This window comes from Rhopalosiphum padi, chromosome 2 (assembly GCF_020882245.1).
Source record: "Rhopalosiphum padi isolate XX-2018 chromosome 2, ASM2088224v1, whole genome shotgun sequence".
Taxonomy (NCBI): Eukaryota; Metazoa; Arthropoda; class Insecta; order Hemiptera; family Aphididae; genus Rhopalosiphum; species Rhopalosiphum padi.
Window position 1 is genome coordinate 29,418,990 of NC_083598.1, and position 27,030 is coordinate 29,446,019.

The 27,030-nt window shown below is 25.9% G+C and overlaps 5 protein-coding genes across 13 annotated transcripts; 4 read left to right on the top strand and 1 right to left on the bottom strand.

Annotated features, from left to right (window-relative positions):
- Positions 1–9: 9 nt before the first annotated feature.
- LOC132919538 (peptide transporter family 1-like) lies at positions 10–4,242 on the top strand. Its single transcript, XM_060981219.1, has 6 exons — positions 10–391; positions 471–543; positions 615–756; positions 2,605–2,697; positions 3,130–3,404; positions 4,074–4,242. Exons 1-6 carry the CDS (start codon positions 377–379, stop codon positions 4,109–4,111), a joined length of 636 nt encoding a protein of 211 aa, XP_060837202.1. The 5' UTR covers positions 10–376; the 3' UTR covers positions 4,112–4,242.
- On the top strand, positions 4,197–9,461 carry LOC132918931 (solute carrier family 15 member 1-like). The gene is made up of 8 exons (XM_060980289.1): positions 4,197–4,247; positions 4,544–4,762; positions 6,945–7,187; positions 7,266–7,363; positions 8,401–8,526; positions 8,614–8,713; positions 9,059–9,166; positions 9,396–9,461. The coding sequence occupies exons 1-8, from the start codon at positions 4,197–4,199 to the stop codon at positions 9,459–9,461; spliced, it is 1,011 nt and encodes a 336-aa protein (XP_060836272.1).
- A 2-nt stretch (positions 9,462–9,463) lies between these two features.
- Positions 9,464–22,584, top strand: LOC132919534 (peptide transporter family 1-like). Of its 8 annotated transcripts, none has more exons than XR_009660652.1 (18): positions 9,470–10,057; positions 10,147–10,219; positions 10,304–10,445; positions 12,553–12,645; positions 13,364–13,396; positions 17,331–17,572; positions 18,014–18,096; positions 18,286–18,459; positions 18,749–19,000; positions 20,252–20,494; positions 20,579–20,676; positions 20,786–20,908; positions 20,996–21,095; positions 21,170–21,298; positions 21,816–21,923; positions 21,982–22,114; positions 22,237–22,286; positions 22,353–22,584. XR_009660652.1 is itself a non-coding variant. In XM_060981213.1 (17 exons), the coding sequence occupies exons 1-16, from the start codon at positions 10,040–10,042 to the stop codon at positions 22,087–22,089; spliced, it is 2,019 nt and encodes a 672-aa protein (XP_060837196.1). In that variant the 5' UTR covers positions 9,470–10,039; the 3' UTR covers positions 22,090–22,114; positions 22,237–22,584. The 8 variants fall into 8 exon arrangements, 4 of the variants coding, with proteins under 4 accessions (XP_060837197.1, XP_060837198.1, XP_060837196.1 ...); XR_009660651.1 differs by having other exon boundaries at positions 9,471–10,057; positions 21,982–22,161; XR_009660650.1 differs by having other exon boundaries at positions 9,471–10,057; positions 21,982–22,138.
- LOC132919533 (52 kDa repressor of the inhibitor of the protein kinase-like) lies at positions 13,619–17,034 on the top strand. The gene is made up of 3 exons (XM_060981211.1): positions 13,619–15,088; positions 15,155–16,198; positions 16,277–17,034. Exons 1-3 carry the CDS (start codon positions 13,870–13,872, stop codon positions 16,453–16,455), a joined length of 2,442 nt encoding a protein of 813 aa, XP_060837194.1. The 5' UTR covers positions 13,619–13,869; the 3' UTR covers positions 16,456–17,034.
- LOC132919535 (F-box/LRR-repeat protein 21) lies at positions 19,757–26,905 on the bottom strand. Of its 2 annotated transcripts, XM_060981217.1 has the most exons (8): positions 26,749–26,905; positions 26,442–26,680; positions 24,547–24,784; positions 24,230–24,444; positions 23,266–23,529; positions 22,979–23,143; positions 22,580–22,908; positions 19,757–20,461 (listed from the first exon to the last, which is right to left on the bottom strand). In XM_060981217.1, the coding sequence occupies exons 1-7, from the start codon at positions 26,843–26,845 to the stop codon at positions 22,621–22,623; spliced, it is 1,506 nt and encodes a 501-aa protein (XP_060837200.1). In that variant the 5' UTR covers positions 26,846–26,905; the 3' UTR covers positions 19,757–20,461; positions 22,580–22,620. The 2 variants fall into 2 exon arrangements, with proteins under 2 accessions (XP_060837200.1, XP_060837199.1); XM_060981216.1 differs by lacking the exon at positions 19,757–20,461 and having other exon boundaries at positions 22,207–22,908.
- Positions 26,906–27,030: the final 125 nt, after the last annotated feature.

Consider the following 27,030-nt stretch of genomic DNA (forward strand, 5'->3'; position numbering starts at 1 on the left):
TGGCTCATATTTATAAACCGACAGGAATACTTCAGACGGCTATAAAAACAGTATTCGAATAATAAAAGAAAAACATATGATTTTATTGTGAGTTTAGTTTAAGCACAACTATTACAACGCTGTGCTGATGCCGTTCTATTTGTATGCTACTCGTAATTTTAATAGTTAGTATAGAGGTCGGATCCATAAAAATATGACAACGACTGTTATAAAATAGGTAAAATTTAATATTTAAATTCAATTTTTTTCATGTGAATATTTACATTTAAAATATTTTACATATATTTTACATTTAATATATTTTAATTATTCACTCAATTGTTTTAAATAACTTCTTCAGTAATTTAATTTACTTACAAGCTCACATCATTCTGATATGTCAACAATATTAGTGAGTTATGTTATAATTATTAACGAATTTAATGTTTAATTTTAAAACCTTTGAATATAAATATTTTCTTTGTGAATAGAAGTATCCGAAATCAGTTTGGTATATAATCGGAAATGAGTTTTGCGAAAGATTCAGTTATTATGGACTTAAAGGTATTTCATTTAACTATTATAGAACTTAATATACTTTATTTTTTAATTTTTTATAATTTTATGGTATTTAGCTATATTGGTTTTATTTTTTACAACGATTCAAGAATATGACCATGATACTTCTACAATTATATTCCATATGTTTTTAGTCTGTACCTACTTATCACCATTGTTTGGTGCTATCATTGCAGATTCATACTGGGGGAAATATAAGTAAGCGCAATTAACAGATTAATAACTTCTAAAATAGCTTATTTATTACCTAGGTAAGTACCTATATAAAGTAAAAGTACATATAATTGCTCTGCATACTTTATAATAGTGTGTTAATGTTAATCGATTCTTAATAATATGTGTTCAATGCTGAACACGCCTACAACCGTGAGGGCGTCGTTGGGGTCTAAGGATGGAGACGAAAGAACCATTTGCCTTCTTCTAGGAATTACTCTTAAGATACCAATACAAATCAATAGTATATATTGTAAAAGACTTTAAAAACTTAATTTAAATTCTACATGAAGCAAAAAATATATTAATTGTACAATGGTGCACATGTCCCTATATGTGATTTAGTATGTGTCAATCATCCAGTTTTGGTGCAGATAATTTGCTTTAATCTTCAACATTAAGAGGGTATAATTACAAATTTAACCTAATTTTTACCATGGTTAAAAATAGGAAAATCCCAGTAGTTTTCTTTGAAAAGAACTAACAAAAAATATCCAGAAAGAAGAAATATTTAGGCTACACCGAAAAATTTGATTTTTTTTTATTGGAATTCAGATATGTATAATATATCCACAAAACCTTCATATTTCCATGACGTATTTCTATTAGCTATTTCTAGATTTTATTTAATTTTTAATACATTTTATCATTTTTTTTGAGCTATTTCTACAGTTTTGAAAAATGTTCCTGTTTTTCTATTTTGCGTTGATAACTTTCTTATTTTTAGATTAAAAAGTTTGATAACGTTAAACGTTGTAAGGACTACGAATATCCTCAAACACCATATTTAAATATTGAAAATATTAAGTTGTAGTTTTTTTTTCTTTTACGTGTTTGAACTGTTTGACGTTGAACTTTTGATACTTATTTAAACAGTATATAATAAAACGATTTTAATATTATGTTTCGCAAATTAAAATATTAATCGTATACATTAATAAATAATAAAAATAATAATAAATAATCGTGTATATTTATGTATTTATATTTTAATTAATGAACTTAATACCTTACACTATTATACAATTATAAATATATTATTATTATTTAATACCTATATTCAAAATTAGATCTTAAAAATATTAAGACAAATTTTTAAATTTATTTATACGAACCTATTCACACCATTCTATGAAACATATGTCAGTAAAGGTGTAAATAATTAAGTTACATTCAGTATTTTTTATTAAAAATTAGATTAAATTTACCTTTATTGTGATTGGGGGAATAAAATAGTATATTGTACATTATACATACATATACAATTTAAAATTGTTTTCTTATAATTATTTAATTTTATAACATACATACAACAATATTTTTATTAATATTTATTCAGCAAATTGCAATTTTCAATGTATTAATGATTAACGAAACTGTTAACTAGGAAAGTTGCTGCCAAAATTTCTACCATGTTTAAATGTTGGTGGGATGATTTTGATGACATCGATATTACTAGTATTAATATAATTTAAATATTCAATGCTCAAATTTGCGTTCAAAATTCCTCAACTTTATTATACAGTATATACTGGTATTTTTAAAGAAAGAACATAAAAACATAATACAATTTTATATTATTAAATAAATAAATTTGATAAAAAAAAAATGTATGGGTATGTATAGTTACGTTATATCGAGTATTTTACTTTCAAATATTTAATAATAAACTATTCTTCATTCCTAAATGCATTGATAAAATGATAACAATTTAATATTTAATTTGCCCAATATTATATTTAAATTTTAATACTTTTTTTTTAATTATTTAAATTGCATATTATAATATAAATTTATGTTGCCAATGAATAATGCCTATATTTAAATTTACAGAACCATTTTTATCTTGTCTATTGTACATGCAATAGGAAATATCTTGGTGGCTGTTGCATCTTTTATCATTTCAATCAGTTTAAATTTCCAGAGGTATGGTAAAATATATGTACATTATAAATACTAACTTGATAAATAAACGAGAAATAAATATAATTTTTCTTTAGTTTTGAAAAATTTATATTAGTTATTTGTTATTAATATTAAAGTTTTATTACAACATTACCCTATATTTTGCATACATTTGTATCAATTATAAAGAATTAAAGAAACTATACTAGTGTAAATAACTGTACGAAAATTGGTCAATTTTTCATTTAAAATTTAACAATATGTGAGTATTTATTTTTGTGTTATATGATTGTTATAAGTTTATGACCATTACAAGTTGTTCGGAAGTTTGTAACTTAGTATTCACGTATACATATATTGTGTAGAGAAATAACTGATTTTATTAAAATATAACATAATTATTATTATAGAGGGCTAAGGGGATATCAAAATTGCATTTTTATATATTCACAGATTATTTACGATAATTGGTTTACTGTTAACATCAATTGGAGCTGGTGGTATAAAACCATGCGTCTCTTCTTTTGGCGGTGATCAATTTGAATTACCAGATCAAGAAGATCATCTGCGAAAGTTCTTTTCTGTATTTTACTTTACCATCAATGCGGGGGCCTTGTTATCAACGTTTATTACACCAGAACTACGAAAATCAATTCAGTGTTTTGGAAAAGATTCATGTTTTCCATTAGCGTTTGGGATTCCTGCTATCTTAATGTTGATCTCAATAGGTATGCCAATTAGCAAAATTCATAACTTGTTGATTGACCAATGAACGACTAGATACATAGTTTTCATTAAAAATTATTAATTTTATAATGTATTATATACTAATTCTGCTTATAATTTTATTATCAGTATAAAATAAAAAAATAGCTTGGTTGTTTTTAACTATTTTTAAGGAACACTAACATTTCGTCGTTAAATTGGTATAGTTTTAATAGGTACCTATATTAATACTCTTTTTTTGATGAATGTGTAAGTGTTCTTTTTAAGTGGCAAGAACCTGTATAAGATCAATAAACCCGTATCCAGTATCATCACAACTTCAATTGGATGCATGTTTGTAAGAGCAAAAAAAAAATAGCTTTTATCAAATGTATTTAATATTATTTCTACCTATGATAAGTTACAATTTATAATTTGTTAAATATAATGAGCGATTCTTTTATCGAACACTCATTATTTCAAAATCTATTAACATTTTTGAAAATATTTTCTGTTTTATTTCGACTGCAGTGGAGTCTGGAAGTTATGTAAGAAAATTTTTTTTAAAATAATAATTCATTTTTAAATAGTGAGTATTGCTTGATAAAAGTAATCCTGTATACCTATTAATTATAAAGATACCTACATAGAATATGTTTTGAATATTAAATTATCTTTGTTTTCCATGATAGTACGCTTTAAAAAGAAAAATCACAGCTTCTTCAAATGAACCAAAAAGAAAAGATTGGTTGGATTATGCAGATAATAAGTACAATACACATGAAATATTCGAATTGAGAGCAGCGTTAGACGTCATGTATTTGTTAATACCAATACCATTGTTATACACACTTTTTGATCAACAAGTAAGTTATTTTATAAAAAATGTATCTATTAAAATTATTCTTCACATATTATATAGGTAGGTACATAATGTCATAACAGTATTCATTTTATAACATGTTAATAAATCTGAATTGTAAAAACAGAAAATGCCTACCTAAATCAATCAATAAATAATTTTTTTACGTTTTTCACGACTTACTAGAATAATGACACACCAATATAAATCATATTTATTTGTTATGACTTATTCTAAATATATTCTACATAGATGTAAAATAAAAAAAATGTAGTGAATATTGACAATTTTAATTTTCAGGGTTCTCGTTGGATATTGCAAGGAACTCTAATGAATGGAAAGATAGATTTTTTAAATTGGTCAATTAAGCCTGATCAAGTACATTTCATTAATCCGTTATTCGTTTTGATATTCATACCACTTTTTAATGGTGTAGTCTATCCAATTTTATATGAAATTGGTATAAACACACCTTTAAAAAAAGTCACTCTAGGTGGCCTATTTACTGTATCGTCGTTTGTATGTGCTGCTGTCGTGCAGTATATAATTATTGTAAGTATCTACTTTTAGTCATTTATTCTTATGAAACTTGATATGAATATATTTTAAACAGTATATGGAACTTAAAGTCTCCTTTTCATTCACCTCATCTAAAATGATTTATGTTCAATGATATTTTGGTCGTTTTATTATTAATAATTTACCTATAGCTATAATAATAAATAAAGTGGGTATATAATCATAGGCGCAATTTGAGTTTTAAATTTGTGGGGGGGGGTTATTATAATTTGCATGTATGTATTGTGTGTAGTATGCTCCCTGAGATATATAAAGGTGGAAGGGGATATATACAAACCATTTTAGGGGGCTTTGATTGATAGTCTTCCTCCAAACACCCTCAAATTGCACTTTTGTATATAATATATATACTAAATAGTTTAAAACGAAGATCAGAATTTCCATAAATTAATACCTATAAAAATTGTTAATTTATGTACATTGTTTAAAATTTAAAATTAATAGATTAGCTAATAGAAATGATTAGATAATTATTAAATTCTATAAAAGTAAATTTCTGTAATTAATAATTCGGGTATATGAACGCTATTGTTTAGTATACTGAAATTATTTGGAATTTATCAGACAACAACTAAAACAAAATAATATATGAATACTTAAACTGTAAACATTATCATATTGATTATTTTCATTGTGCTGAATCTAGTATTTTAAAGAGATATATTTACTATTGACTTTATTTATACACTTGCATCTGTATCGACCTCTCTGTAGTCAATAATTAATATACATAAAAAAAAATCAAGACTATAAGTATTTGTACCGGATAATTTTAAAATTATAAAAAAGGTTAAATATAAAAAACGGTTATCGATAAACATTCGTAAATATTCATTTGTTTACGTCGAGCATTTTTTTTAAGCATGATATGCTAGTGCCTTGTAAATGATAGATTATTATAAGTACCTATAAAGTTGTAACAGTTACACTTATAATGTTGTCATTGTGCACAAAATTTCCATGACAAGTAGATTATAATAAGTTATTACCTAATAAAACATTATTGAGAGATCATTAAAACAAGATTATAATATCTTTATGACTTTAATAAGATTAAGTTTGTAAATATATTAATAATAATTTTTTTTTAATTTAAACTTTATTATAGATTTAATCTAAAAAATTAAATAGATATAATAATAATAAAATATATATCATTTATAATAAATAATAATTCATAAACCATAAATAATTCATATATTTTTTTTACTTATTTATACGAATCAGGAGTGGAATATATTTATGAACATATTTTGACGTAATAATACGAATTTTTTTATTATATTGAAGCAATGCCGCAATGATATTAAAAATAGACATATATATAGATTATAGATAAGAGTATCTGAGTATGTAGTGACATGTGAAATATAATCAGGAAAAACACGTGTACCGCAAATTGTATTCACGTCACTGCTAATAAAGGCTTATATCATTTATTCAATATTCGATATTTATATATATATCTACAACAATTTTAAATATACCTAATATTCTTGTTTATAATAAGCAGTGATATACGACAAAAAAAAAAATTAAAAATCTAAAAAATTTGTGTTTCATGAAAACTGTAAACCATCTATATATATATATAATATATATATATATATATATATATATATTTATTTATTTTTACTGAAATTCAGATAAGTGCAGTTAAGGTTAAAATATTACCATATTAATATGTATGTTGTACCTACACCACAACATAGCTGTAAATACCGTTTGACACATTAAAAACTCCTTTTAGTGAACAGTGAATAATAATTTTTAATATTTATAGAAGTACTTATTTACTTTCAAAATTTGTAACGGTGGTTTTTTTGTGTTTAAAATTATCTAAAAAGGTACTTGGTTGTATAGGTATTCGTAAGACGCAAGGCTCGTACACAAAATAAATTCGAAGTAATTACGGTTTAAATCGTATTAAATAAAATACACACGTATATAAATAATTAAAAATAGTATACATTTCTTTGTAACATATGAAAAAGTTGTGTCAACGAAAAATAAATCAGAGATACAGAGAAACATAATATTATGTATTATATATACATAATTATTGTTATTTACCACGATGGTTTACCTATATGTGTTTACTAACACATTTTTGATTTTATAGGGTCAGACCTTAGTACTGCCGTCAAATGAAGGTCAATTAAGAATAATCAATAATTTTGATTGCGGTGTTACTATATCTGGTTCTTTGGTTGGAAATGTCAGTATTGAACCATTAAATGTACTTCACATTAATTATAGTTTAGAAGAATTCAATAAAACTGATGTTATATCTATAGACGTAAATCCTATGTGCCAATTAAAAACGGGTATTTTGCAACAACGTGTTTTCATTGTAAAAGAAAGGGTTAGAATTATTATCATTTTTTATATTATCAATCTATTTGACAGACAACTATTATAAGATGTATTTATTTTATTGAAGGTCTCATCGTATTTTTTAACATCTAAAAATAATGATGGCATAGAATTGACACATTTAAACGAATTAAAGAAATTGAAGAGTGGAAATTCAAATCTCAGGTTAGACCATTTATTTTAAGATAAGCAAGGTGATTTTTTTAAGCATACTCACCCCATTTTTATGCTTAATTTATGCATCATATATTCAAATTCTGATTTTTGGAGTTTTTAAACGTAATTAAAGATGATATTTTCACAAAATTTAAAGAGTATCCTGTGGTAATACCCACTGTGGTTTTTCAAATGAGAACTTATATGATTTAAAGCATAATGTGATTCAGGTAATTTTTCTGAAAATGTTGACGTATTGTAAAGGAAATTTTAACGAAAACTTCCGGTTACTTTACTTTAAATAATAAGGAATAAAGATAATAGTCTACTATACTAAATAATTTGTAAATGGATACGAGCTCGATAATTATAATTCGCCAATTCGCTATGCAAAATAAAATATTCGTTAATAATGAATAGTAATTACTAAATGCTTATGGATAATTATGGCACCTGACAATTTTCAAAACATAGATTATTATCCTTATTCCTTAGTATTTAAAGTAACTAATTAACCTAACTCAGGAAGTTTTCGTTTAAATTTCAATTGCAATATACGTATACGTCAAAATTTTCAAAACATTTACCTGATTTACATTTTGCTTTAAAACATAACATGTTTAAATATACCAAAAGTTGGTATCGTCATAGGATACTCGTTAAATGGTGTGAAAAATTTACGCACTCGAAAATATCGTCTTTAATTATACATTTAAAAATTCCAAAAATCAAAATTTGGATGTAAGCATATTTCAAGCATAAAAATGGGGTGAACATGCTTAAAAAATCAACTTGTATTGTATAATATTAAAATAAAATCAATGGTAGGTTATAACTACCTAATAACTACAAAAATTGTAAATAAGCAAACAATCAACTATTTATTTAAACAATATTAGTAATTACGTATTTACGACTTTACGAGTACCTATTGATAATTTCAAGATATTGAAATAAATAATTAAGTTGGAATATCGTTAAATGTCGTCAGTATTGGATTTTATACGATATTACATTATTAATCATTATATTGTTAAATTTATTAGGATTTCGTACAGTCATAATTTGTCGGGAAAAAGCATTACATTAAGGAATACTAATAATAAATTGTCTGATATAAATTTTAAATTGCCACTAAACAAAAACACAAACCATGAAATACCTGTTGGAACGTAAGTATAAGATAATATATTTTATCGTGCAGATAATCAGAATATATATTAAACATGTTTTTATTGGAAATTCTTATTTTTTTATAGTTATGATGTATATCTAGATGATGAAAATATTTTGCAAATGACAGATTTACTACCGGCTAGCGTTAATGACTTAATATTTCATCATAGTTTTAACCAAACGGTAATTAATTTAAACGAATTATATAAATGAGTAAACTGTTCAGTTGCTAAATTTAAATTTTATTATTTTACAATTTAGAACGCCAAATTAATTACTTTACAAAATGGAAAATATATACATATTCTATGGCAAGTTCCTCAAACGCTTTTAATTACAGTAGGCGAAGTTATGGTCGTGATTACATTATTGGAATTTTCGTTCACCCAAGTAAAATAAATAACAATTTATTAAACCATAAGAAAAATTTAAATACATTAAATAAATGTATTTCTATATTAGTAATTTTATTACAATTATATTAATTAGATAAGATAGCTTATTTACCGTAACTATATCAATTTTTAGGCGCCATTAAGTATGAAGTCTTTTATATCGGCAGCTAATTTATGTACTCAAGCAGTTGGAAATTTACTTATAGTTATTATATCCAAGATGAAATTGTTTGAAAATCAAGTAAGATGCTATTAAAAATTAAAATAATGCTGTATAATGAGTCATTATCTGATTTAAAGTTTTATTTTTAGGTTTATGAATACATATTTTACGTAATATTAACAGTTTTAAGCTTAATATTATTTATGTTTATGAGTGCAAAGTATAAATATAAATGTGTAACAAATAATCAATCTAAAAAATGAGCGATAATTTTTAAATATTTTAATATACTTACAATTATATTTAGCTGCAACAACATCAAAGATCTAAAGTATGTGTAACTCACCGAAATCTTGAAAGAATTTTCATTTGAATTTCGTTATCATTTTAAATTACTCATATTTTATATTTATTGTTAATTGTAATTTATATTATAATTATATATTCATGTATACAATATTAATCTTATAATATATGGTTTGTTATCATAAGTTACTGTCATTTTCTTTTCTTTTATAAAATTTGATTTAATTTGGCAAATCATACAACCACAAGACAATAAGTAGTTATAGGGATATTTTAATGGTTTAATCACTAATAAGCTTAATATCGGTAGAGGTAGGTCTACTATCTATAACTTTTATAGTTGCTTACTATGTAATAAAATAAAAACAATTCAATTGCGATTCTAGTGTAGTAGTGTGAGAGTGTTAACTTAAAATAAGTATTTCATGGCTATTATAGTTTTTTGTTTTATATAACTGGTGGGTCCATAATATAATTACAAAGTACAAACACCGTTAAATTTCAACAACTTGTAAAATAAATACATAAAATATGTAAAATTAATAACGAAAACGTATTTGTTTTTATCACGTTTTTGTAATAATTAATCGAATATTACAATTTCGGTAAATTTATTTAATAATTTAATTTATATAGTTCTATACAATGCAAATAAAAGAAAATGTGAGTACCTTTATTAGTATTCTTGTTATTTATATTTATTAATTTGTTAATCCACGTGTTACCTAAATTATTGTTTAATAAATGCATAGGGATATCCAAAAGCAGTCTGGTATATATTCGGAAACGAACTTTGTGAACGGTTTAGTTATCATGGTCTTAAAAGTAATTCTATAAACTATACCACACCTTTCGTATTAATATTAAAATGTTAGTTTAGTTTTTAAATATTTATAAATTTGTACACAGCTATTTTGGTTTTATTTTTTACAACAATTCAAAAATATGACCACGATACTTCCACGATTATATTTCATATGTTTTTGATCTGTTCATTCATATCGCCATTGTTTGGAGCCATCATTGCAGATTCATACTGGGGAAAATATAAGTAAGTAAAATAAATAAGCGCTAAATATTTATTATTTATACATAATTTTATATTCTGATACTTAAGATCTTAGCGATGGCCGATGGGATTATTGATTTTATAATGTATGTATTTTTTTTCTGTATACACGATATTATAATATAGTAGAAAAAATATTCCAAACTTCAACTTTGAAGGTGTTTTCTGATAACAATTAGACCTAGTTAGTAATTTTGAGAGGTTAAAATTGTAAAAACTTTCAGTGTTTATTAAAACAATCAGGTAAAATAAAATAAAATCAAGAGAAGTCTTACAAAAAATAAATTTTATTTTTTTAGTGCAACTCAAAAACAAATAACCGCAGATACCTACTTGGAAATTTCACCAAATGTTAATATTAGCATTTTCTAAACAATATAACATTTTAATAATATTTTAATTCTTTTTGAGCTATATATTATAGACATTTTATAATTTCGTTTTTTCGTTAATTTTTCTATTAACATCGATAATAAATTATTGATTATTTATAATGCTATAAGTAAATCACACAAACTGTTTTATTTTTCTATTTTATACAAAAGTTAATTATAATTTACGTACCTATAGGTACCTATCTATAGATATAGACATAATATGACAATAAAAAAATAATTATAATTTATAACTATAGTAATAACACTGTATTCTGAAGTAATTCATTAAGGATTTAGATAGCTAAATTAATTTTAAGTTGTTTAATATATTAGTTGTTTTGATGAATAAGTAGGCATACAAGGTAGATAAATATTCTTAATTATGTATAAACACTTTTTTTAAATACTTATTGAAAGATAGGTACTCATGAAAATATAAATTATATTTTATTTTATTTTTTATTTTTTATCTACTGAATAACTACGATGGGACGGAATTGTGTTCTGCCAGTAACTCTTAAGCGTAACCGTCATTACTATGTTCATTTTAAGAAACAATGTTAATTCTAATTTCCATCAAAAAAATTTTATTTATATATTTTTTGTGAACCCTTGAACCTAAATCCCTCAAATCGTATAATGATTACTATATATCATAAGTCGTTATTGTGATATATAATTTTACCAGTGTATTTTCTAACGTATGTGTTATTATATTCTGAATTTATAATTTATACACAGCGTTTACACAATTATTATCTATTATTATAACATAAGTAGATAGTATTATTGTGTAAAAGTTAAAAGAATCAAAGTTTAAGGTTTTAAATCATTTATTACATTTTTTACGAATAGTATAACTAGTATACAATATTACTAACGATACAAATATATCACTAGTTTAGCGCCAAAATGTATAAAATTAAATTAAACATATTTAACAAGTAGTAGCAACAATTTAAATATTAAATTCTACAAATCTTATTTTTGTTAATTTAATAATATTTAAAATACTACGAAATAATAATAATACGGATCATGAGGTTATTGCAAAAAATATCTAAAAAATTTCATAAAATATTAATATTTTTTATCTTTTAAGAATTTAACTTTTGATGGAAAGGGGAAATGGTGATAACGGGTGAGGTTCATTTTGGCAGAAAATGACTCCATTTTATATTAAAACATTTAGAACTTATCAGTGTGACAGCGTAACAAATAAGTTAGTACTTTGTATAAGCCAAGCAAATTATCGTATGCTATTACAGAGTGCTTTAACGTGTTTAACTTAATGATTTTCCGTTTTAGAGCCTAGTTAATAAATTAATCATCAATTTCATTTTCATTTTAATAATTTATCATTATTCAGTGTAAATAACCCTGCGTAGCTACATACATTCTACATAGTAGTATAATACTACACATTATAGTACCTACATATTATTATGATTTCATTTCAACACAGAGTTAAAATGTTTATACCAATAGGCAATAGAACATAATGCTTAATTAATAGTATTATTAAAATATATATATATATCCTAATTAAGTATGTGTTTAATATTTACCTAAACATTTTGACCATTTTGTACATGTTTTATATTTTATTCTATTTTGTCAATTGTTAATTTGTTATATAAGAAAAATAATAATATTATATTGTGTAATTTATATAGATACCTATATATGTTATGTTTACTTTACATTTCCAGGACTATTTTCATCTTGTCTATTGTACATGCAATGGGAAATATCTTAGTGGCTATTGCATCTCTTGTGACTTCAGTCAGTATAGATTTTCAGAGGTATATGATAAAATATTTACATTAAATACTAAATTACCTTAAAATAAATATAAGAATAGTGTAGTATCTACAGTGCATATTTGATTCCTCGGAAAGACTTCTCTCCTTCTACATCTAAAATATTAAAACATTTAAATTTATTTGTGCCATCTGGATTTAATCATAAGATTTTTTACAATGAAGATATCCTGGATTTTTCTTCATTATTTTAGGATAAAATTAATATTTACAATACTAAACAGTTAGGTTTAGATAGAACTAATAATATTAGTGAAAAATAGAACAATACATTTATTTTAATATTTATGTAATTATATGTATATAACTTTTTAAGTAGCTAAAGAAGGGGTGAAATGTCCAGAATCGTATTTGCCAATGTACTGATCAACTGTCCAATAATTAATTAATAAAATTGTTTTAACTTGAATGCTTTATATATATCAATAAGTTGTACGCTGTTTAAAATTGCTTTAAAAGTTATTACACAAATTTAAACATATTTATTGACAAGCTATATTTCTTCTAAGAAATATACACATTTAAAATTTCTTAAGGAATGAGAAAATACTCGTACTTTTTTATGTAGCTTTTGAAAAATATTTTACCTTTTTACGGGTGACCAATGCCTACAATATACCTGTGATCAATACCTATATTGTTATTATCCTGAAAAAAAAATGTTTAATTTCACTAAAATATGTATTATATAACTCTGCAGATCATTTACAATAATTGGATTATTGTTAACATCGATCGGAGCAGGGGCGTATACAAGGGGGGGGGCGATAGGGGCGATCGCCCCCCCCTGGACATTGTTGAATGTGTTTCATGTATAGGTGCTTACATATTTTATTATAATATTATATTACAAAAATTAAAAATACAGTGCATATTTTTTTTTTTCATATTTTTTTTTTTTTTTTTGGAAATGGATAATAGTTATCAAAAACCTGTTATCAATTAATAAAACATCTATAACCAATTATGGCTGTAGATAAGACTGATAAGAGTCAAAAGATTATAGATATATTGGCTGTAATCACAGATATATACAATAATTATTATTGTTGTTGTATCTGTGGCAGTGTGGAGCTATTATAATTGTGATCGTCTACAACTTACAAGATTATGTTATTTTTTTTTTTTTTAATACTATAATCAAATTTATTTTAGTTCACGTACGACAGACGACAGTACCACACTGTAGCAGGTTAGTTTATTACTATGGATTCTATGAAGCGTAAACAGCCTTCTCTCTTAAATTATTTTCCAAACAAAAAAATATCGTCAACAGAGGTAAGTGATTCAAATGAGCCAGTAAATGTTTCCCAAACAGCAATACCACGAGCAATACCACAACTCAATGTAATTTGTGATGATAATAAACAAAATAATATAACATCAGATTTAGTTTTCGATAATGATATTGGTAATTTTATTGGTAAAAAACTTGACGACCACACAAAATGTAGACTGTTGGAAAACCCTTGGAAACCACTGAAAAACTTTGAGTATCCATTCTCCATTCACAAAAAAAAAGGAAAAGAGGAAAAACGTTTTTTAAGAAATAATCATTTTGACCAATATCCGTGGCTAATATATTCTGTATCAAAATCTGGCTGTTTCTGCAAATATTGTACACTTTTTTTAACTCACAATAAAGGTGGAAAACAAAATACTGAAGAATTGAAAAAACTTGTAACATTACCACTCAACCAATATTCAAAATTACTTGGTAAGGATGGATATTTAGAAAAACATAATCAAAATCATTACCATCAGGATGCAATTTTAAAATCAAGTGACTTTTTAAAAACTTACAACTCACCTAATAAGCAGGTTAATAATATTCTAAACAGTGAACGTTTAAGACAAGTTCAAGAAAACAGAAACCGGTTAAAACCTATAATAGAAACTATAATTTTTTTGGGACGCCAAAATATACCTTTCAGAGGGCACCGTGACTCAGGACAAATAATATTTCATGATAATGAAGACTCTAAAAATTTAACTGATCCAACTTATTCTATTGTGAAGAATGAAGGTAATTTTCGCGAACTTTTGAAATACCGTGTTATGTCTGGTGATACAAAATTGAAAAATGACTTGCTTAATTTTAATTCAAAAGCTAGTTATATTTCTCCAATCATCCAAGAAGATCTGATTAAATGTTGTAAGGAAGAAATACTGTCGTTTATATTAGATGAAGTAAATACAAATCAATTTTACAGTATTATCTTTGATGAAACGACCGATGTGTCTCATATATCACAAATGAGTTTAACTTTAAGGTACATTGATAAGAAAAATAACATTTATGAACGTTTCGTTGGTTTTATCAATTGCCATGATACATTTAATAGAAACCAGACTGCCATTCCAAATAATGATTTGTCAGATACATTGATTGATGACCATTTATCTAAAGAACCGAAGCTAACAGGTGAATACATTATTTATTTAATTGTATTATTTTAATTAAAAATTTAATTTACCTTGATTTTTTCAGGAAATGTACTTGGAAATATAGTAGTATCAGAGTTAAAAGAAATGTCACTTAACCTTAAAAACTGTATAGGAATTGGCACGGATGGTTGTTCTGTAATGACATCAGTGTTAAGAGGAGCTGTGCAAGAAGTCCAGAAAAGCTGTCCAAATGCTATATACAGCCCTTGCACTAATCATGCTCTAAACTTATCAATTTCTAAATCTTCGAAAGTCCAAATCGTTAGAAATACTATGGGAATTCTCCAAGAAACCATTTCATTTTTTCATTTATCTTCCAAAAGGAATTTCATCTTGAAAAATTACCTTAAAAGTTCCAAAAGTTCTAAGACATCATTAACCAGTTTGTGTGTTACACGTTGGGTAGAACGTCACACTAGTATAATAGACTTTGAAACCAACATGTCAGAAATTATAGAAAGTCTAACACATATATCTCAATTCACAGATCAAGTATCATCATCTAAAGCTAACTCATTACTCCTGAGTTTGTGCAATTGTGAATTTATTATAACATTGTATATATTATCAAATATCCTCAGTATTACACTACCAGCCAGTAAAATGTTACAAGGAGTTAATTTAGATGTAAGTGCTGCTTCCAGCTGTATTACCAGTATAGTACAAAATTTAGAAGATAAAAGATTAAATGCTGAAGAATATTTTAGTGAAATATTTCTTGAAGCTAAAACTAAAATGATTGACTTAGACATTGAAGTCAAGTTACCAAGATTAACAAAAATTCAAAATAAAAGGGCCAATACTCCTGCAAATACACCAGAGGAATATTACCGGAGAGTTGTGTACATTCCCCTAATTGACAATATTTTAGAAGACTTGAGATCAAGATTCCTAAATAAAAAAACAACAGCTATTTTTCAGTTGATTGAATTTATTCCAGCTAACATAATCAACAAGTCTTCACTCGATGTCAAAAAAATGATTGATACAGTAATTGGACATTTTATATTTTTGGATATAAACATTAACATTTTAAAAGGAGAAGTTGATTTATGGAAATCAAATTGGATTTCCAGGAAAAATGAAGGTAAATACTAATTTATTAAATACAATTTGCATATTGATTGGTAAAAATCACATATTTTTTATTTAAAATTATTTTAAGGTCTTAAAATACCAGAAGATGTATTAGAATCTATTGATGAATGTCATCCAGTCATGTTTCCTACAATTAGACAGGTTTTAGTAGTATTAGCAACATTACCAGTAAGTATCGCATCAGCAGAACGCAGCTTCTCTACTTTAAGGAGGTATGCATGTATATTTTGCTTTTCTTTAAGTTAGAAGAAAATAATTTTGGTAAAAAGTAGGGCTTAGAACTTATGTGGTTTAAAATATACTAAATATACATGCATTTATGCACTCTAAAGAGTACAAAATATATACATATAGTATGAGCAAAATCAGTTTAGATTTTTTTTACTACTAGTTATTATTTATGACATAACTTAACTATAGTTAAAAATGCTATCATATTTATTTAATTTCCGCTATTTAGTATTACTTTACTTAAATAGTCTGATTTAGATATTTAATTGATTTATTTATTTAATTCTGTGATTATTTTTATAAATTTGTCCTTTTTTGCTTTGCATTAATCATAACTCCTTTGGCTTTTGGCTGTTTGCTTATTGCTTAATGCTTTCTGAAATATGTTGCACCAGGTTAAAAACATGGCTGAGAAGCCAAATGTCCCAGAAAAGGTTGACAGGTTTGGCTTTAATGAACATACATAGAAATATTGATATTGACATATCAAAAGTTATTGAACGATTTTCAAAGACAAAAAGGAAATTGGATTTTGTTATTTAATATTATTTTATTATTAATTATTATATATTTAATAAAACTATTATTATATTATGTGGTTATTATAATATGCTTTTATATTTATATGTACCTATGTCCTATGTCAAGTTATTTTATTTGGTATTTTGGTATACTGTTGATGTTGTTTACAATAATTAATGTTATGGGTTATGAAAGTGGGTAGAAATCAATTATTGAAGTTTAAGCAAGCGAAACGATCGAACAATTTTGATCCGCCAATTTATTAATAATCTGTACACTGTCGTTTATGTACAAATTTTTTTATAAGAATCTATGATTTGAATTCAAATTTCGCCCCCCCCCTGGAAGAAGAGCTGAATACGCCCCTGGATCGGAGCAGGTGGTATAAAACCGTGCGTCTCTGCTTTTGGAGGTGATCAATTTGTGCTGCCAGATCAAGAACATCAGTTGCAAATGTTTTTTTCGATATTTTACTTTACTATCAATTTAGGGTCATTGTTATCGTCGTCCATTACACCGGAACTGAGGAAATCGGTTCAATGTTTTGGCAAGGATTCATGTTTTCCATTAGCATTTGGGGTGCCTGCTATTCTTATGGTGATTTCAATGGGTAAGATATTTATCATAAGTCATTACTCATTACGCAACCGCGACAATATTCCGATGAGGAACGACTAGATAGAGCTATCGTTTATTAAAATATAATTAATTGATTAATGCAATATTAAATACGAAACTATATGACATAACTAACTGCATTAGTATATATAATAAAATATATTTTTATAATATTTTCCAAGTATCTAACATTACAATTTTGTTAAAAAATTATAATTTATACCTATTAGGTATACCTCACGCGTACATTCGTATGTCTGCTTAGTATATACCTATTATTTACTAAGTAAGAAATTATTGTTTTGAATATTTTGTTTTATCATTATAAGGTTTGTTTACTTTTATAACTTATAACTTATAAGCAGCATTATCACAGTATTAGATATTTAATATTTATATTCCATTTTTTTTTTTTTTTTTATGAATCTTTAAGTATTCTTTATATGTGGCAAAAATCTGTACAAGATCATTAAACCTAAGTCCAGTATCATTACAACTTCAATTGGATGCATATGTGTAAGAGTATTAAATTAATAACTTTAATCAAACATATTTATTATTTTGTATTTATATTTACATCTATGCCAAACTAAGTTATTAGTAATAAGTTATAATGCCAAATACATACCTATACGTATATACATTATATAAACACAGAATAAAATGACTATTATATTTTGATATTATTTATGTTTTCCATAAAAGCACGCATTGAAAAAAAAAATAACCACTTCTTCAAATGAAGGGAAAAGGAAATATTGGTTGGAATATGCTGATGATAAGTACAGTACACAACAAATATCTGAGTTGAGGTCAGCATTAGCCGTTATGTATTTGTTTATTCCAGTCCCAATGTTTTATGCACTTTTTGATCAACAAGTAAGTTTTCTGTGAACGCTGGTTAAAAGACTGATTTAATAAAAATATTTTACACGTATGGCCATTTAATTATATGCACATATCCAATGTATATATTTTATCATTTTATATTAGATTAATAATTCTAAATAAATCTTTCAACTATCTAGGTATATTTTTCATGACTAATTTATTATGTAGCATCAATGACTCACCCCCGAACTCTTTCTGATTATAAATGTAAAAATAAATAATAAATAAATTTACTAAATTTATTATATATTTTTTTCTATATTATTTAACTTTTCAGGGTTCTCGATGGATTTTACAAGGAACTCTAATGAATGGCAAGATAGATTTTTTAAATTGGTCTATAAAGCCTGACCAAATGCATTTAATTAACCCCTTGTTCGTTTTAATATTTATACCACTTTTTAATGCCATAGTCTATCCACTTTTGCATAAAATTGGTATAAATACACCTTTAAAAAAAGTCACTCTAGGGGGCCTTATTGCTGCATCGTCGTTTGTGTGTGCTGCAGTTGTTCAATACACAATAATTGTAAGTATTTAAAAATTGTATTATATATATTTTCGCGAATCAGTATCAGTAGACATTTTAATAAAACAGCAAATAATAAATTTTAAAACACTTTTGTTTCAGTTAACCAAAATTAAATCCATCTATTAAACTATTTGTAACCTTAAAATAGCCATTTTAAAAAACCAATGAAAAAAAAATTAGTTGGTAAAAATTGAAAAGTTACGAATGATTAGGTTTTTGATTTTTTTGAAATTAATAATAACGTTAGTAAAATTTAAAAAAGAATCGCATTCATTCAAGTCAAACTCTATGAAAATTAAAATTTATTTTAATAAAAACATTTAATGCATCTACTTTATAGAGATGATTTTAGCACAATAATTTTAGGATCAAATAATGAATACTATTTTATACTTACTTTAAAACATTAATTGAAATAAAACCTTTTACTTAAGATGATGTCAGCGCAATATTTGTTTTCTCTCTCAAACCCACGCGTAACATAGATAAAACGCTGTTACTTAAAATTATTAATGCATTTTGAGTAATCTTAGGGTATATCACCTATTCCAAAATATATTGAGGATATTTTTTTTGAGGGAATGACATATTGATTTTATATTTGATTTTGTAATCGACTTTTAAAATAAAAAAATAAAATGTTGAAAATTTAAATGATGTTTAAATTGTTTTGATACAATATTTAAATAATAGATCTGTTTGCTAGTATTATAAAAAAAAACTTAGCTCTATACCCAGTGACCAGTGCCGAACTTCACCTAGGCAAACTAGGCAGCTTCTTAGAGGCCTTACCATTCCGCCACTCAGGCCCCCGGTCATGTACCAAAAAAAGGCCACTTCTTTAATAGCTGCGTTGGAGCACTGAGACCCTTAAATTCGGCACTGTATATAGCATTATAGCCACATGTAGTCAATGATCGTTACGAAGATCTAAAACAGACTAATAATTGCCCTGAAGAGCCGTTACATGTATTAAAATTAAATCTAAAGATGCTAACAATATTAATAGCTTAATATATTATATTATACAATAATAAAAATATTTTTAAGTAACATAAAATAGGTAGTTTATATTATAAGATTATTTTTAGTTAAAATTCTAATTTTATAACTAAAATATTTATACTCGTAGTTGCTCAAGAAAACTGAAAAAATGTAGGTAATAATATTAAGTATTATATGTTCCTATCAGCTATCAGTTAATCAGTATGGCATTCGTTATTCAAATTTTAAAATGAGTGTTTTCAGGGTCAAACTTTTACAATATCATCAAATGAAGGCCAATTAAGAATATACAATAATTTTGATTGTAATGTATCCGTATCCAGTTCTTTGGTTGGAAACTTCAATATTGAACAGTTAGATGTAGTTCATATTAACTATAATTCAACTGTATTTAATGAGACTGATGTTTTATCTATAGACTTGCATCCAATGTGTGAATTAAAAATGAATACTCTGAAACAACATGTTTTCATCAATAAAGGAAAGGTTAGAATTATTGTATGCTTTTATCAACCAATTTGGTAATTTAACAAACAACTATAAAAATGTATATTTATAATTTAATTTAAGGTTTCATCATATTTTTTAACATCTAAAATTGATAATGAAATTGAATTAAAACAATTGAACGAATTGAAGAAATTAAAGAGTGGAAATTCAAATCTTAGGTAGGTAAATACATAGGTATCTACGATATAGGTGTATTGGAATTCATACTAGGTACATAGTATATATTAGACCATATTAATTTTAATTAGATAATATTATTATTACAAGGATTTTGCATGATAATTTCTTCAGTCAAAGGATTACATTAAAGAATACTAATAATAAATTATCTGAAATAAGCTTTTCACTTTCAACAAATCAAGATCAAAGTTACGAATTACCTGTCGGGACGTAAGTATTTCTACTTAGTTATTTTATGTAGTATCTATGTTTAAACGTTGAATTATTTTTTAATTGGCATTTATACTTATTTTTTAGTTACGACTTATACATGGACAATGAACCGATATTGCAAAATGTTGATTTTCTTCCTGTTAGTATTAATGATCTGTTATTTCACCATGATTTTAATCAAACGGTAACTAATTTAAACACATAAGTATTAAGTAATGTAAAAATTGTTATCATAAATTGTTTGGTTTATAATTTTAGAAAGCCAAGTTAATTACTTTGGAAAAGGGTAAATATATTCATATTCTATGGCAAGCTCCGCAAATCATTTTAATTACAGTAGCTGAAGTAATGTTTGTGGTTACATTATTGGAATTCTCATTCACTCAAGTAAAATTATCATTAGTTAATAGATTACTTAAATTTTATATTAACTAAATACTTTGAGTAATATTAATTATTTAAAGTATTTATTAGTGTTCTAACAAATGAGTAAACAACAATTAAGTATATTGACGGGCTGACAATTGGGTGCCGAGAAAATTAAACGAAAGGAAATGGCGCATTTTATTTTTCAATATATAACTTAACTACTTAAGAGTGTCTATGTGTATATAAAGATTCAGCATTGAAATTTAAGAATATTTGTCAACAGTATAATTATAATTGAAGTATAATAATATTAATATAATATTAAATATATAGGTGACAATTTTTAATTTCCATTATTATTATTTATTAGATACTTGTAGGTATATTTAATATTGCCCTCAATTGTTGCAGTGCTCAATTGTCACGAATTTATATTTATTGTGTCGAAATATTTAAGTACCGTTTTATACTTTTATGTTCCATACTGAATAATACCTATCTACTGATATTATCTAATTATATAATCAATTTTTAGGCTCCATTAAGTATGAAATCATTTCTTACAGCAGCCAATTTATGTACAACGGCATTTGGTAATTTACTTATAGTTTTTATTTCGAAAATGGGACAATTTGAAAATCAAGTATGATATAAATAAGTATAGGTAGTAAAAATGTTTGAATTTAATTTTATTTTTTTAGGGCCATGAATTCCTATTTTATGCTGTTTTGATGGTTTTGGATATGATAATATTTATGCTGATGAGCACCAAATACAAATATAAATGTATAATTAGTAATACCCAATGAACAGAATAAACAACAATCTCTAAATGTACTTCATTTAACATAATGAGACGTAATTTTTCTATTAAATTTATAGTAAATTTTAATTAAACAATAATAATATAAATGAATATGGCATCATAATTAATATATCTAATTTATTGTATATAGGTTTTCATGACATTGACATATCAACATATTTTACTAAGTATATATACAAGGTATATGTAATGTAGATTTAAAACATGAATAAATCTGATAAATCTTAAAGACTAATATAATTTTAGTTTACTAATGGCAGTCGGCAAATGAGGATTAAAACAACTGTATTATTACAAGAACCTATGTTTTTTTTTTTTAACAAATTGGAAAACAAATTTTTATTTGTATACCTACATTAATAGGTAATTATTATAACTAATACATTTCATGTTCAATATACAATCTTAATATTTTCTAGGTTTCATTAATTTTTATTTTATAAAAAATAAAACGATTTATAAAGTCAACATACCAGTATATGTATATATTTTACTGTTTTTGGGTATATTTTATTTATTTATAATATGTTGAATAGAGTTGCGGAGATATACGTTTAAAATCTCGATCACTAAGCATAGTCCATTTGCTTAAACCCAAAGACAATGCAATTTCTTCTTCTACTATTTCGTACGATGTGCTGGACTTTTTCAACCATTGATAAAACTCGTCCGACCAATCATTTTGACGTGGCCAATCACATCGTAAGATAACGGCATTGCGTCGAACGTGTAAATATTTTAACGAATGACCATAATATGAAATCAATAACAATGTGCACGTAGATATTTTTTCTCTTATCATCTACGAGTAAAATAAAATAATAGGTCAATATGGCGTGAAAAATTAATATTATTTAAGAAAATAAACTCACTAATGTATCCAGCTTAGGACAAAGTTGGATTAGGTTAACTAAAGTCGTGTCAATTCTCTCTTTGAACGACGACGGTTGATAGAATTTTGGAAGTTCCAGATATCCGAACGTCAGCAATCGATCAGAGTACAATTCGATTGCTTTATTTAAAATGTCAGCGGTCATCTATATGTACATTTTTAATTTCAAATTAAACATTTTAACGTATATAAATTAGAAATGTTGATTTACACACGATACACCATAATAATATTATACGTGTGTCGTGTTAACTTTGTATTGCTAACCCGCATGTTTGGAGATTTATAAATAATACTCGAGACGGGTGAATTAGGTTGCCATAAGATCTGTCTTTCCCTGATGGATTCCACCCTGAGATGTACTTTTAACGTTGCGTTTGCCTTTACACAATGTTTCCAGTCGAACGAGTTCATGGGTTCGATTTCAATGGGCGTATAACGGTTTTGGAGTATGTGCAAGTGACTGAGTCTGATTTGACTCAGCATCAACAACAAATCGCTTCCTAGATTCTGAGGACTAATCACTAATACCTATAAACAAAAGTAAATCAAACGGCATCTCGTTAGTCGTAGCCTGTAGGCTGTAGGTATCAAATAAGCTAAACTAAGCTTGATAACAAACAATATTGCAGGGCGGTCATTGGCGCAACTAGGTCTAATATATTAGGGCTGCAGGCCCACAAATAAATACCTAATTTAATTTACTTACTCTCATGCTTTCTAAAAAACTAGGAGGTCTGGATTATTTTCACATTAATAGTAACAACTGTCAACTGTACAAATAAGGATAATTTTTTTGGTATATTGAAAATACTAAATAGGTTGTTTTATCCATTTTTAATCACCAAAATAAAACTAAAATATTGGACGGTGACCGCCGCATTGCCGCTGGTCGATGCCACATGCCCGCATAATATTTATTCAATAAAAATATTTTTATTAAATTATACGGATATTACAATATAAACTTTAATATTTTATGTTTATATAATTTATTTTTGAATAATTCTGTTTTAATAATTGTTTACGTCAAATTACATAGGATGTACCTATCTCAAATGTTCACTATTTATTATGCTTAAATTATTATTATTTGGGAGGGCTAAAATATATTTTGAGGGGGCTAAGCCTCATAAGTCCCCCCCCTAGTTGCACCAATGGCAGGGCATCGCTTACTTGGAATAAAGACTTTTAAGAGTATCTAGTGTTGCCAAGCTACTGCAGTTTATACCTGTAAATTAATAAAAGCTCCGGGATGGAGTAACTGACATAAGTATTTAGTAGTATTCACCAACACCAAGGTTTTCAACGTGGTGCAACAGTAGAAACACACTTGGTCCAATAACGTCTGCGCGTCTTCGTTATCCAACATCAGATCTATTAACTCCAATCTCTCGAGTGACGGCAAATTTCCCATCAATCTCTTTAGCGCTTCCAAAAGCTTACCTAAATAAAACTACACATCGTAAAGATCTGATCTAATACGTCTATAGTATTGAATAATAATGTTAATATAACTTATGAAGAAAATTTACAGCGAACACAAACCTCCTGTACCATATAAAACCGATTCGTCGATACGCGACGTTGCCATGTTGCACGGGAATGTGTACTGTAAGGTGCTTATTCTTGATCCTATTCCTTGGCCATGTTCCGCGTAGAAGGAGATCATATTCATAAACTCGTACAGGTTATAAAAATTAGTGATCGGTTTGAACACCAGAACTTTAACGTAACGGCCAATGGACTGAAGGCACAATTGCACTCGTAGATGATCTAACATGTACTGTATAATAACAACAAATAAAAATATAATATCAATACGGCTTAGGTATTTGATTGGTGCTTGATTTGCACAAGAACCGTTTGTAGGTGTCAACAACGTTTTCATATAATTAAATCAGTACTTTTTTTTAGGAAAATCTATTTATTGTATATTAATAAATATATTAATTAATATATTTTTTCTATGGACGAATGTTTAACTGAATATCTAGTACGTATGAAGAAAAGTCGAATCAACACTATTAAATTGTTAACAAAGGTATTTGAGTTTTTAAAGGTTGCTAATGTTGCTATTAGAAAGTGTTGTACCTACATGCCGTAATTGTATTATTAAAATGTATTTTATTTTATTGTTGCATCTTGACCTACCTGCGTAATCACTGGCACATGAAAAGTCATTGCAATTAATAAGCATAGGTATCTATAGTAAATATGTAGAAACTAGTAAAAACGTAATTACATAATTCGTAATTCTGTATTATTACTATAACACGGCGTTATAGATAGGTAAACATATATCCACCACCCCACTCAAACATAATAATATTTACATATACACTTTTTAACGGAAATGTTCATGTATTATATATTTATATGAGACTATTGTTAGAAATTTAATAATAAAATATTGTTATTTTAAGTTTTAATTTTGTAGAGGATTGGTCAATTTTAATTATTTACTACTGACAGCATCAAATTTTAGATCTTTTAGATAATTGATCTAATAAGTAAATCGTACATGTTCTCAATTTTATTTTTCTCGATCAACAAGTATGAAAATCTGATACCTGGTTTTCCACAAGTTTTCTTACAATATTTAAAAAATATTGTAAACATGTCATACATGTAGTATATCTGAAAGTATGAAATGTGAAACATTCTACTATACCATTATTTTCTATTTAGGTTTCTATGACATTTTAAAAATAGCTATTTATACCACAGACCTATTCATATCATTTTATCTGCCAATACCTATTGAAGTATGAGTTAATAATAATGATATAAATAAATTATAAAACATCTTTAGTCTGACATACTGTATCTGCTCAGTTTTTTGTATACTTACAACAATTTATTATTGACTTCAAACTCAATACATTTATTATATTGACTTACTCAATGGCAAAGTACAATCAAATGTCAAAACCTAGTAAACAGATAAACAGCAGTTGCAGTTCTGCTATTTTTTTTTATGATTCTCAAGTAAATTAATAAAGAAACACTAACTAAGCCACAAAATAATAACAAAAAGGAAACAGTTTTTAATTACCTATGGTTGTAACAATAAATTAAAAATTAAATGTCTGACACAATTATTCCATTTTCATACCCAAACAAATACAAACTTACTTTAATTAGGTATGATAATAATAATGATAAAATTATATATTGTAAATACACATACATTTAAAATTTATTTTTATCTGTGATTAATTATTATATACTCTCATGACTTAAATTATAACTATAGTTATGTGAAAGTACTTACTGAATGTTGAAAACTTACCATTTAAAGACATGTAAATATCTATACATTTATACATTTTTTTAGTCTTTATGATATAGATTTATCAACTTATTTGGTAATTGGTATTAATTACATCTCATAGAATATAATAAGTTGTATAATGTACTAAATAGGTAGATAAACTTACCTGCCATCCTGAATAATAGTTAAACTTTCTGCGTGTGAGGGTTGTGTCATCAAAAACAAACGTATGCCATGAATAAGGTAAATGAAAAACTGAATACCACAATGTGCATGTTTTTGAAGCATTATGTTTTGCTCCAATGTCTAGAAAAGAGAAAATATTTTCGAGCAACAAATCTGGTAAATTATTCCAATCCCCTTTGTACTTGACAGCGTTTCTTTCAGTCCTTGGTAATTTTACTTCTAAAAAATTAATAAAGAATACAATATTTACACTTATATAATATTATATATTTTTAGTTTATACAAACTTTGATGTCTATTAAGAATTTTATTATTTTCTTCATTTTGCAAGTCCATATTCAACGTGTTAATGTATATACATTTTAAATACCGGTAAGTGCACATACACTCAACCTGGGCCAATAATCCATTTTGGCACTAGATCAACGTGCTCTACATATGTGTATAATGCATATAGTGTAGATAGTCTATATTTAACACAAACCTTCTAAAATATTTTCTGGTCTTTGCTTTATCACCATTATTCTATTTATGTTATTAAGTTCAAGCAGCTGCTATCAGAGAGACCA